Raw genomic sequence first — 12,554 nt, 5'->3', positions numbered from 1 at the left:
ATATACCTTTAGAGTCTTCGTAGCGAGCTAAGAGACAACGTTATCGGGAAACGCAGCCCTGAGCTTTTACTTTTGATGGTGGTAAGAATTTTAACTAACACAGCTGACCATACAATGGGTGAATACACTAGTTCACAATATCAGACGATACGCGGCAATGATTTCAAGAGATGACGACTATAAAGTATTTTATAACCTATTATTATCAAGAAATCAGCAATGACAAAGTATATGACAGGAAAATAGTATTTTAATCACAAATTGCAAAACAATGCAGGTGCATTTTCAAATGTTTTAACTAGGGCTGTCAGTAACAATTATTATGTTGATCATCTACTGAAGATTTATTTATTTATATATTTTTTGGTAATAAAGATAGATCTAAGTGAACAATAGCCTTTAGTATGACTTAAATACATGTAACAATGAGGCAATAATAATTGGTTCAAATAAAGTATCAAAAGCGAGTCATGATGTTTTATTGAACAGCACTATAAAAATACATTAAGAAATATATAAACAAAAAACTTATGTATTTTATGCATTATAACAAATGCCAGCAGAGGGTGCTAGTGGCCTGATTGTTGTTACACTTTACATCCAGAGCAAACCATTGTTTATCTAATGTTTATTTGCACTTAATCTGTAATGTTTGGCCACATATTTATGACAGAAATACATAAAACGTATGTATTTTATATATTATAACAAATGCCAGCAGAGGGCGCCAGTGGCCTGACTGTTGTTACACTTTACATCAAGAGCAAACCATTGTTTATCTAATGTTTATTTGCACTTAATCTGTAATGTTTGGCCACATATTTATGATAGAAATGCACCGCACCCACTGCTCCAGCCTGCAATGGTCCTTACTTGATCTTAGTCCTGCCAATTCACATATCATAAAGTCTTTGCCAAAAACATAACAAAAACAATACGGCAACTGAACTTTTCCTCCATTATTGTCCAGAAAAAAACTGAAAGTTCAAACCTGACATTAGAATTACACGAGAATTACACAAACAATTAAAGTAAAGCAGTAAGGATTTTATTTTTCAAAATTAGATGAACAATGAAAACAAACAACAACATCAAGAACAACAACAAAACTTCTTAATGGACCTAAAATAAGTTTTATTTTCTTTATGCAAAATATATTTTCTAATTTCTTTATTTTATTTATTTAAAAATGTTTTATTTGATCTGGACACATTCTCCTGAGAAACACACACAAATGAAGATCCAAACTCACAGACACTAATGCAGACAAAACCACATCCAGTGAGGAGAGACCTCAACCAAGAGAACAATATATATATAGTAATATATAATATAAATAAATTATAAATAAATAATATATATATATATTGCTGATATCGCGTTTGGTCTCGTTCTGTATCGCGTATCTTGTCAGTGTCTGCGCTTGCTTGGCCATTTGTTGTGGAGAAAATAAGGAAAGTGTGTCCAGCTGAATTAATGTAGTATTTTGTTAGAAGAGTATAAAAAACAAAATCTTAGTTGACCAAAGAGTGTAAAGACCATCGAATCTACCGTGCGACTCCACCGGGCAGGACACCGGTTTCTGAGAGGTTTCTGAGAGAGAGAGCGAGAGAGAGAGAGATAGAGATAGAGATGCGCCGGCGTTATTTACTTGTCTCATTAGTGTGTAGTGCAGTTGTCGTTGCTAGGAAACGCTTGTTTTGTTTACTGTGTGGAGACGTGCTGATATCGCGTTTGGTCTCGTTCTGTATCTCGTATCTTGTCAGTGTCTGCGCTTGCTTGGCCATTTGTTGTGGAGAAAATAAGGAAAGTGTGTCCAGCTGAATTAATGTAGTATTTTGTTAGAAGAGTATAAAAAACAAAATCTTAGTTGACCGAAGAGTGTAAAGACCATCGAATCTACCGTGCGACTCCACCGGGCAGGACACCGGTTTCTGAGAGGTTTCTGAGAGAGAGAGAGAGAGAGAGAGAGATAGAGATAGAGATGCGCCGGCGTGATCGAACAGCTGAAACATAAAAAACATAATTTTGGCACAAAGTGTTTACTTTTATTTTTGCACACTCAAAATAACAACAGAACATAACAAATGCCAGCAGAGGGCGCCAGTGGCCTGACTGTTGTTACACTTTACATCAAGAGCAAACCATTGTTTATCTAATGTTTATTTGCACTTAATCTGTAATGTTTGGCCACATATTTATGATAGAAATGCACCGCACCCACTGCTCCAGCCTGCAATGGTCCTTACTTGATCTTAGTCCTGCCAATTCACATATCATAAAGTCTTTGCCAAAAACATAACAAAAACAATACGGCAACTGAACTTTTCCTCCATTATTGTCCAGAAAAAAACTGAAAGTTCAAACCTGACATTAGAATTACACGAGAATTACACAAACAATTAAAGTAAAGCAGTAAGGATTTTATTTTTCAAAATTAGATGAACAATGAAAACAAACAACAACATCAAGAACAACAACAAAACTTCTTAATGGACCTAAAATAAGTTTTATTTTCTTTATGCAAAATATATTTTCTAATTTCTTTATTTTATTTATTTAAAAATGTTTTATTTGATCTGGACACATTCTCCTGAGAAACACACACAAATGAAGATCCAAACTCACAGACACTAATGCAGACAAAACCACATCCAGTGAGGAGAGACCTCAACCAAGAGAACAATATATATATAGTAATATATAATATAAATAAATTATAAATAAATAATATATATATATATTGCTGATATCGCGTTTGGTCTCGTTCTGTATCGCGTATCTTGTCAGTGTCTGCGCTTGCTTGGCCATTTGTTGTGGAGAAAATAAGGAAAGTGTGTCCAGCTGAATTAATGTAGTATTTTGTTAGAAGAGTATAAAAAACAAAATCTTAGTTGACCAAAGAGTGTAAAGACCATCGAATCTACCGTGCGACTCCACCGGGCAGGACACCGGTTTCTGAGAGGTTTCTGAGAGAGAGAGCGAGAGAGAGAGAGATAGAGATAGAGATGCGCCGGCGTGATCGAACAGCTGAAACATAAAAAACATAATTTTGGCACAAAGTGTTTACTTTTATTTTTGCACACTCAAAATAACAACAGAACATTTGTGATTTTGTAAAATAAAGCAAGGATGCACGTTTAATTAAAGTTACTTATTTAAGTCAGATATTTTTTGCATATTTATACCTATACAGGTGCATCTCAATAAATTAGAATGTCATGGAAAAGTTCATTTATTTCAGTAATTCAACTCAAATTGTGAAACTCGTGTATTAAATAAATTCAATGCACACAGACTGAAGTAGTTTAAGTCTTTGGTTCTTTTAATTGTGATGATTTTGCTCACATTTAACAAAAACCCACCAATTCACTATCTCAACAAATTAGAATACTTCATAAGACCAATAAAAAAAAACAATTTGTTGGCCTTCTGGAAAGTATGTTCATTTACTGTACATGTACTCAATACTTGGTAGGGGCTCCTTTTGCTTTAATTACTGCCTCAATTCGGCGTGGCATGGAGGTGATCAGTTTGTGGCACTGCTGAGGTGGTATGGAAGCCCAGGTTTCTTTGACAGTGGCCTTCAGCTCATCTGCATTTTTTGGTCTCTTGTTTCTCATTTTCCTCTTGACAATACCCCATAGATTCTCTATGGGGTTCAGGTCTGGTGAGTTTGCTGGCCAGTCAAGCACACCAACACCATGGTAATTTAACCAACTTTTGGTGCTTTTGACAGTGTGGGCAGGTGCCAAATCCTGCTGGAAAAATGAAATCAGCATCTTCAAAAAGCTGGTCAGCAAAAGGAAGCATGAAGTGCTCCAAACTTTTTTGGTAAACGGGTGCAGTGACGTTGGTTTTCAAAAAACACAATGGACCAACACCAGCAGATGACATTGCACCCCAAATCATCACAGAATGTGGAAACTTAACACTGGACTTCAAGCAACTTGGGCTATGAGCTTCTCCACCCTTCCTCCAGACTCTAGGACCTTGGTTTCCAAATGAAATACAAAACTTGCTCTCATCTGAAAAGAGGACTTTGGACCACTGGGCAACAGTCCAGTTCTTCTTCTCCTTACCCCAGGTAAGATGCCTCTGACATTGTCTGTGGTTCAGGAGTGGCTTAACAAGAGGAATACGACAACTGTAGCCAAATTCCTTGACACGTCTGTGTGTGGTGGCTCTTGATGCCTTGACCCCAGCCTCAGTCCATTCCTTGTGAAGTTCACTCAACTGCGGTTCTCTCGGTTGGTTGTGCATCTTTTTCTTCCACACTTTTTCCTTCCACTCAACTTTCTGTTAACATGCTTGGATACAGCACTCTGTGAACAGCCAGCTTCTTTGGCAATGAATGTTTGTGGCTTACCCTCCTTGTGAAGGGTGTCAATGATTGTCTTCTGGACAACTGTCAGATCAGCAGTCTTCCCCATGATTGTGTAACCTAGTGAACCAAACTGAGAGACCATTTTGAAGGCTCAGGAAACCTTTGCAGGTGTTTTGAGTTGATTAGCTGATTGGCATGTCACCATATTCTAATTTGTTGACATACTGAATTGGTGGGTTTTTGTTAAATGTGAGCCAAAATCATCACAATTAAAAGAACCAAAGACTTAAACTACTTCAGTCTGTGTGCATTGAATTTATTTAATACATGAGTTTCACAATTTGAGTTGAATTGAGTTCCACTAACTCATATTGATATGACTGAGAAAACCAACACTTTCATTATAATGTACAATATAAACACAGACAAATGCAGAGTAGTGTTTTAAGTGACAAAAGGTCCAGTGTTTGCCTGTTTTGCATCATCTCGTCTGTCTGGATCTGGTTCAGATGCAGCTACAGCTCTTCCAGCACAGATTTGGATCAGTTCAGGGTGTAACCAGCTGTTTGTCATGTGCTCATCACACAAGAATTACACTAGAACTTCTTTCCAATGTTTTTCACATTCTTCACCGGCAGCAGCAATGCGGTTGAGCGTGACTGTCGATGATGTCACAGCAGTGGGCGTGTCTTGTCTCCTCAAACTGGACTCGTCGCCTGCGGCTCGCTCCCTCCATCAGTGACTTCCCCATTCAACAGCGGCGTCACTACAGTCGTTTCTTCACTCGCTCCTTCAGCTGTGGAATCTGGAAGAAAACACAGAGACCATCATAGAAACTGAAACGGCTGATAGAAGCAAGTTAATCTTTTTGTTGACTTCAGAAGATACAAAACGATTATCAGTGAATAAAGACTTAGATTTTTGCTCTGTTCCTCACAAACAGCATCTTCAGGACTATTTTTGTGGTGTTTTGATCATTTTAAGCTATTGACAGATGTGGTCACTGAATATGAACGGGTTTGTTATAACAACCAGCTGACATTTTGCCTTACTTAAAATGTACAGAACAGACACTCAAGAAATAATTGCAATTATTTTCCATTAAATGTGCAATAAGAAGAAACTCTGTAAAATCACAGTGTAAAGTTTTATCTCAACAATTAAACAGAGAAAATAATGCAAAAACTCCACTGACATGATCACTGGATATCCAAAATGCCTAAATATACTTAGAAACTTCCACATCATTGCATTCTGTTTTTATTCACAATTTGTACAGTGTCCCAACTTTTTTGGAATCGGGTTTGTATATTTTTTTCATTTCAACATTTTGCAAATTCTTTAAGCTCTTAAAAAAACATCCTTTATAGATGCTCATGTATTCTGAAATGCACAAACACAGACAAGTGGAGAACCCTGTTGAGGACGGTTGTATAATTAAGTAACTAAACAAACACACATTAATAAATGCAGTTCTGCTCACCAGTGACTGTCACATTGAATCTCCTGAATGTGGTCTGTTCGCTGTTGATGATTTGCAGTTTAAAATGTCCAGAGTCTGTGGTTCTGATGTTTCTGAGGGTCAGCGATCCAGTCGTCATGTTCAGATCCAGTCGGTCTCTAAAGTGCTTTCCGATACTCGTCTTTCCTGAATCACTTTTCACAACGAGACAGTTTTGAGCTCCTAGCGTCCACAGAATGAGATCATCCGTCTGAATCTCAGCAGCAGTCTGGAGAAGGACAGAAGCTCCCTCCTTCACTGATATCGACTTCACTTCATGTCACAGCAGCACACAGAAACAGAGAAGGACAGAAAAACAAGCGGCTAAATGAATCAATATCACATACATTTACATGAGATTGTTTAAAACGTAATGGCTAATGCTATAAACTATACAGGGAATCCTCTCGGTCCAGATTTACTGTTTAGATACAATAATCAACAGTCAAATACAATCATTTTAAAATAGTTTTTATTTATTTTCTCTTAATGAAATAAGCTACTTTTGTTACTACAGTCGGTTAAATGTAAACATTTAAACAGCTGCGTTGTAAAATGTAGTTTTTAATTGCAGATGTATTCGAACGTTGTCAAAACGATCTGCGTTCACGTGAGAACAATTAGAAACATGTATTATTCTGCCAGGCCAGTAGATGGCGATACCACTTTGTAAAGGAACACTATGTGCCTATAGATGAACAGGTAATATGCATGCGCATGATGTCACCATGTTCACAAATTAGCATTTTTGTTTTTCAAAGAACTTGCACTTTGAAACCCGTTTTCAAAAGCAAAACACTGTTATTGTGTAAATGGACAGCCAAAATGCATAAACGTTCTCATTTTTAGTTGAAAATAATGTCGTGTAAATAGATTAATGTAGACGTAGCCTTAAGAAATGAAGATGCATTAAAATTGGGTAATCGATATTGTCAAACCAGCCTTATATCTATGATTCCTGATCATGTCTTTTCTCGTTTTGAGACTTGTTTCTCCTCAAAATATGCCTGTTTATTCATCTTTAATCTCCTAATTTTATAGGCTTTGTTCTCATGACATTATGAATTCATAACATGGCCCTATACTCGCAAGCAGTCTAAAAGCAATGTAATCTTTGAGTTAGTGTGAACATGTTTCAGATCATTTGGTGCACGCTCTTTACCACACTAGAAGAGTTGATATTGAGAAGTTTATTCATCAGACATAAAACAGCATCAAAACTGTGTAACGTTGATGTAATGTCGACCAATGAAGAGGTAATACTGACTGTCAAGCTTTGGGGTGTTGATCCGACTTTATCTACGTTTTGATTATCATTTTGAATCCAATTTAGTCTTTTTTTCAGCTTTTTGTTCAAAATATTGTTTATTTCGTTCTTTCTTTTTTTTTATGAAACGTATCCACATTCAAGTGTTTAAAAAAAGAATGCATGAAGCTAGAATAAATGTTTTTGTTTACAAGCAGATACCCTGTTCTTTCTTTTGATGTTTTGTATGTTCAGATATTCAGATAACAAAACATATACAAATTAATACCTAAATAAGGACATAATAGTATGCTTAAAGTATGACGTGAAGTTCACTTAAAGAAAACGTACGAGTATACTTGCAGTATAAAACTACTAAACTAGTAGTCTACTGAGACTATACTTCAAAGTGTACTAAAAATGCTACTACAAGTATTTAATTAGTAAACTATCAGTATACCTAGAAGTTCACTTTTAGTATAGTTGCAGTACAAGCTAAAAACATAGATGTAAACTAGTTGTGTACTCAAAGTTTACTACTGTTATACTTAAAAGTATACTTTTATCTACTAGAAAGTGGGCCAATTTAGTCCCAAGTATTGAAGTACACTTACAAGAATACTACTAGTAAGCTGATATTTGTATACTTGCTACATAAAGTATACTTGAACTTTACTTAAGTATACTTAATCAAATAAACTTGGAAGTATACTTATTTTTGCTAAGGGATACTTACCACTGACAGTAAGAATGAATCTCTTGTGTTTGGTTTGTATGCTGCTGCTGATGTTTAGCTTATAGAGTCCAGAGTGAATGGTTCTGACATTACTGATAGTGAGATCTCCAGTTCTGTCATCCAGCATCAGTTTGCTCCTGAATCTCCCATCAGCACCCGCTAATGTGCTTCTGGTCCCTCCATTGATTTGAGCAATGCGATTGTCTTCAGCTTCATAGCACCACTCTATCATATCATTAGCATTTATTTCAGTAAGACCAGTGTGTAGAGTTGGAGAATCTCCCTCCGTCACGGTCTCTTCCTTCTCTTCGCCTGCCACAGCTTCACACAGAAACAGAGAACAGGAATGTGTTCATGAGCGTCAAAGCCCCTTTCCCCTTTCATGCAAGTGCAGCTTTTATCTCTTTGAATGAGCAAACATCAAATTCTCCAAAACTGCTCGCCAAGCTTATGATTAAACTTCATATTTGAAAGCACCAATGAAATCTGACGACAACTGTCTCAAACTCTGCTTCTAAACACTCAAATCATTTAAAAAACTGCATTTGATGACTTTACCAATCAGCGATTGGCTCATGTATTTGAAATGCAGGAGTAGAAGGCAAGTAGCTTGTTAAACTACAGTTTCAGAGTACTGGACTCTAAAATAAATGGACAAACGAGTGACTCAAAATAATGAAATGCAGTTCTACCAAGTTTGGAGGAGATGGAAATCCTGTCTGAAGTATATAATCCTTACCCATTTGCTTTTTTAATTTAGCGATCCTGTGGCGATAGTAAATGAGAGCCAAAGCTGCAGCCACAAGCAGCAAAACTGGAACTAAAACACCAAAAACAACTCCTGCTACAGCACCTGAAGAAAGACCTGGATCTGGGACAGCTATAGAGAGAGAGACAGTCAAGGTGTCAGTCACATGACTTCAAATACTGCATGCCAAGACGTGCTCTTTCAGTTCCTCACCATTGACAGAAAGAAGGAATCGCTGCGCGCTCTCACGGCCTCTGATCTGCAGCTCATACAGTCCAGCGTGTTCACTTCTGCTCTTCTTGATAGTCAGAGATCCGTTCTGATTCAGCTGCAGTGCACCTCTGAATCTCTCATCGGCATCGTTTAATGAGACCTCACTAGATTCAGTATCGATTCTAGCGAGGAGGATTCCTTGATCTCCAAACCTCCAGAGCATCAGAGCATCTTTGTGCATTTCAGCATCAATGCATAGAGTGACAGGATCTCCCTCCGTCACTGAAACTGACACGGACTGCACTCCGTCCGCCTCATCAGCCACGCCTGCGAAACAAGCACAACGCTGACTACATGTGTGGTGCAAATTCTGGAAACCCTCACTCAATAAATGCAGATGTGTGGTCTGAAATCATGAAACTACTAACCCAGGATAAACATTAATGCTGTGAAATATAATGACTAAATTATTAACAGACTGATCTAAACCCGGATCATTAGCTGCTTTTCCACCGCCGGGCTGAACAAATACACGTGCAAATGCGAGAAAAGTCCTAATTGTCAGGAAAAAAACACGCAATTGCACAAAAAAAGTCAAGAGTTATGAAATATAAACTCACAATTGTGAGAAAAAAGTCAGAATTGTGAGACATAAACTCTCCATTGCAAGAAAAAAACTCTGAATTGTGAGATATAAACACAATTGCAGGAAAAAAATATGAGAAAAAAAGTCAGAATATTTAAGATAAAACATGTAATTGTGAAGAAAAAAGTCAGAATTGCGTGCTTATATCCACCAGGTCTGAGGAAAAAGGTAAAAGAGTTGTGAGATATAAATTCTCATTGCAAGAACAAAAATCTCTGAATTGTGAGAAGAGGAACAAAATAGAGAGATATAAACTTGCAATAGTGAGAAAAAAGTCAGAATTGTGAAATATAAACTCTCCATTGCAGGAACAAAGTCAGAATTGTGAAATATAAACTCCATTGCAAGAAAGAAACTCAAGAGTTGTGAGATATAATCTCAGAATTGCATGAAAAAAGTCAGAATTGCAAACAAATAAAGTGGCAACTGGCTCTGGGAACGGTTTGGCCCAGCGGTGGAAGAGCAGCTGATGTCACACAGAAAGACTTTAGATACTCACTAATGACAGCAACACTAAATGTCTTTGTCGTGGTCTTTTCTCTAGAGATGGAGAGTTTATATTGTCCCGAGTGTCTGATTCTGGTGTTTGTGATGGAGAGAGATCCAGTCTTCTGATCCACCTGCAATCTGCCACTGAACCTAACATCATCGGTGACTAAAAATGAGGTCAAGTCAAGCTTTCTCTTTATTTGAGATATGAGAGAGTCTTTCGGTCCGAACATCCACAGTATGGTGTCGTCGTTGAGTAGTTCAGAAAGGTTAGTGTGTAGAGTGACAGAATCTGCCTCCATCACTGTCACGGACTCAGATCCCTCCGTCTCGGCACCAGACACAGCTGCAAACAGACAAACAGATGTGGAATCACTCTTCAGATTGTGAAGGGAACATCCAGACCAGACACAACGAAGCTAGCAATGAAACAAGATAAATGTACTTGACAAGCAACACAGCGTAAGCGATTAACGTTTGAAGTTCACCCAGAAATGAAGATTCTGTCATCATTTACTCACCCTCAAGTTGTTCTAAACCTGTATGTTGAACACAAAAAGAGATATTTTGAAGAATTTTGGCAACCAAAAAGTTCCATTGGCATTTTTTGTTTCATACTGGAAGTCAACAGTGCCCAGCCACTGTTGAAAATATCTTCTTTTTTTCCAACACAGAAATAAAAAGAAAACTCATATAGGTTTAGAACAACTTCAGGTCATCATTTTTATTTTTGGGTGAACTTTCCTTTAAAGATTTGTTTTCATAGACTGAAAAATAAATATTGTTTTAATAGAACTTATAGTTTACACAAGTGAAACAATAAACTAAACAAAAAGCATTATCTAAACCAATGGCCAGTTGCATAAACTGCTCAGATTGTCTTAAAAGTCAGACATCAATTATTTTCTTTCTTCAAGACCAGTCAGAACCATTTAATAGCATCTACGTAAAGTGATAGATTGCTTCAGTTTGATTTGGAAAATGTAGATGTATTACGCCTTGGCTAACTGCACATATTACTCCATTAAGTGAAAGTTGTAAAGACAGATTTGTACTTCTGTACTTTCACTTAAGCACCAAAAGTACATTTCCTTGTTTATGTCAACGCACTGTTTTATGATTGTTGTAATACTTGCACGACCTTGTGTCTTACATTACGCATTACGCCTGCTGAATACACTGCCTAGCTTGCAGTATCTTTGGAATAAAGAGCTTTTAGAATGTTAGAAACCTATAGAAATATAGAAAATAGAGTTGAGGTGTTTTGTTAGGAGACACACAACAGTTCTTCAGTGGCTTTATAGGTATATTGTGTCTAATATATAGCCTTCCACGATAGTAACTTCTTATTATTGAATTGTTGCAAATATAAATATCACATTTGCAACTGCTCAGTGTTCAGATAATGCTGGGAAATCCCTTCACGTAGCCCCACAAGAGCGATTACTGACACACTGTCTGAAAAACCACCTACTGACTCTCACAGCTGCTACATAGTAATGCCTTTCCACTTCGAGGACCTTGATACAAATGTTATCTGAAGTGCAGAACTGTCCACCTCTGCAAGTGTGTCAAATAGTTCTTAAAACACAAACAACGTGTCTTAAAAAGACTTATGCAACTGGCGCTTGGTGTTTCTTCTCAAATAGGCTTCATAGCGTCTCGACAAAAATACTTTTCAAGAAGAGGATCTTTTCTTCAGTTCCTCTCTACTTGGATACTTCTTCTGTCATTAATAAATCATCACTGAATAGTGAAATCACCACAAAAACAGCTTCTCTAGGAACATAAGAACCGAAACCGAAAGGAGCTCGCGGTTCAGAACTGACCGTATATTAATAATAAGAACACAAAGCGCGACATGCTGCGCGCGCTGCTGTAGATGCGTGAAGAAGAGTCTGAACCGAATACAGATGTGTCCGCTTCTGTTCCGCTGGATCTCTGCTGCAGAGCCGCAACACTGGATCCGCAGAGGAACGAGGAGCACTGCTTCTCTCAGCGATGTCAATGACCTTTAGAGAACCAGTATATACACCCGAAGTTTAGAAATATAGCTATATCTGTCCTGAGAGCAGAAGGCGATCGGAAACCCGAAGCTTCGCGGACACATCCGGGCTTCGAGCACCTGCGCCTTTGCTTCCTCGACAGGTGCTTTTATTTATTATTATTATTAATATGTTATATATATTCCACTTTGCGCACAGCTTCCCAGTCAAACAAATATATGTCCTGCATAAAAATCAAACGCGAATATCAGGCGTGGAGACGGTGTTCCGGCGAACTCAGTGTCCCTGTGTCCCTCTCACAGCGCATGCGCAACTTCGCAGTGTTGCCAAGTCCGCGGTTTTCCAGCGCTAGTTTGTAGCAGCAATTGGGCGTTTCTTTTTTATATATCCTGGCAACCCTGAAACTTCAGCACTACAATCATGACTTCATGATCTCGCCCGGGCTAAGCAAGTCAGCTTATGGTGGGTTTGCTGTCTTTCTGCAAGCAACATTTCAGCATGTTAATTAGATAATTTGTAATTAAATAGGTATTCATGTACATGACGTCCTGTTCAATCGCTACATAGAGTCAGATTTCCTGCTAATTCTAACTCTTTCCTGTTTTATGAAGTGTAACACCATACATTACAGCAAGCCTTTCT

The 12,554-nt window shown here is 37.7% G+C and overlaps 1 protein-coding gene across 1 annotated transcript; it reads right to left on the bottom strand.

The window, feature by feature from the left end:
- Window positions 1–4,637: 4,637 nt before the first annotated feature.
- On the bottom strand, window positions 4,638–12,134 carry LOC107573643 (uncharacterized). The gene is made up of 7 exons (XM_016260082.1): window positions 11,736–12,134; window positions 9,917–10,252; window positions 8,772–9,098; window positions 8,550–8,690; window positions 7,811–8,131; window positions 5,811–6,101; window positions 4,638–5,132 (listed from the first exon to the last, which is right to left on the bottom strand). The coding sequence occupies exons 1-7, from the start codon at window positions 11,767–11,769 to the stop codon at window positions 5,026–5,028; spliced, it is 1,557 nt and encodes a 518-aa protein (XP_016115568.1). The 5' UTR covers window positions 11,770–12,134; the 3' UTR covers window positions 4,638–5,025.
- Between the last annotated feature and the right edge of the window lie 420 nt (window positions 12,135–12,554).

This window comes from Sinocyclocheilus grahami, unplaced genomic scaffold (assembly GCF_001515645.1).
Source record: "Sinocyclocheilus grahami isolate Dianchi unplaced genomic scaffold, SAMN03320097.WGS_v1.1 scaffold1991.1, whole genome shotgun sequence".
NCBI lineage: Eukaryota > Metazoa > Chordata > Actinopteri > Cypriniformes > Cyprinidae > Sinocyclocheilus > Sinocyclocheilus grahami.
This window is presented reverse-complemented; position numbering and strand designations above follow the sequence as displayed.

Bases quoted from the DNA above. Each gene is read 5' to 3' on its own strand.
- LOC107573643 (XM_016260082.1), bottom strand. From the start codon at position 11,769: ATGTCGCGCTTTGTGTTCTTATTATTAATATACG. The intron at 10,253-11,735 runs GTCAGTTCTGAA...GTCTGTTTGCAG, and splicing joins GTTCTTATTATTAATATACG to CTGTGTCTGGTGCCGAGACG. The intron at 9,099-9,916 runs GTGAGTATCTAA...CTTGTTTCGCAG, and splicing joins ATTTAGTGTTGCTGTCATTA to GCGTGGCTGATGAGGCGGAC.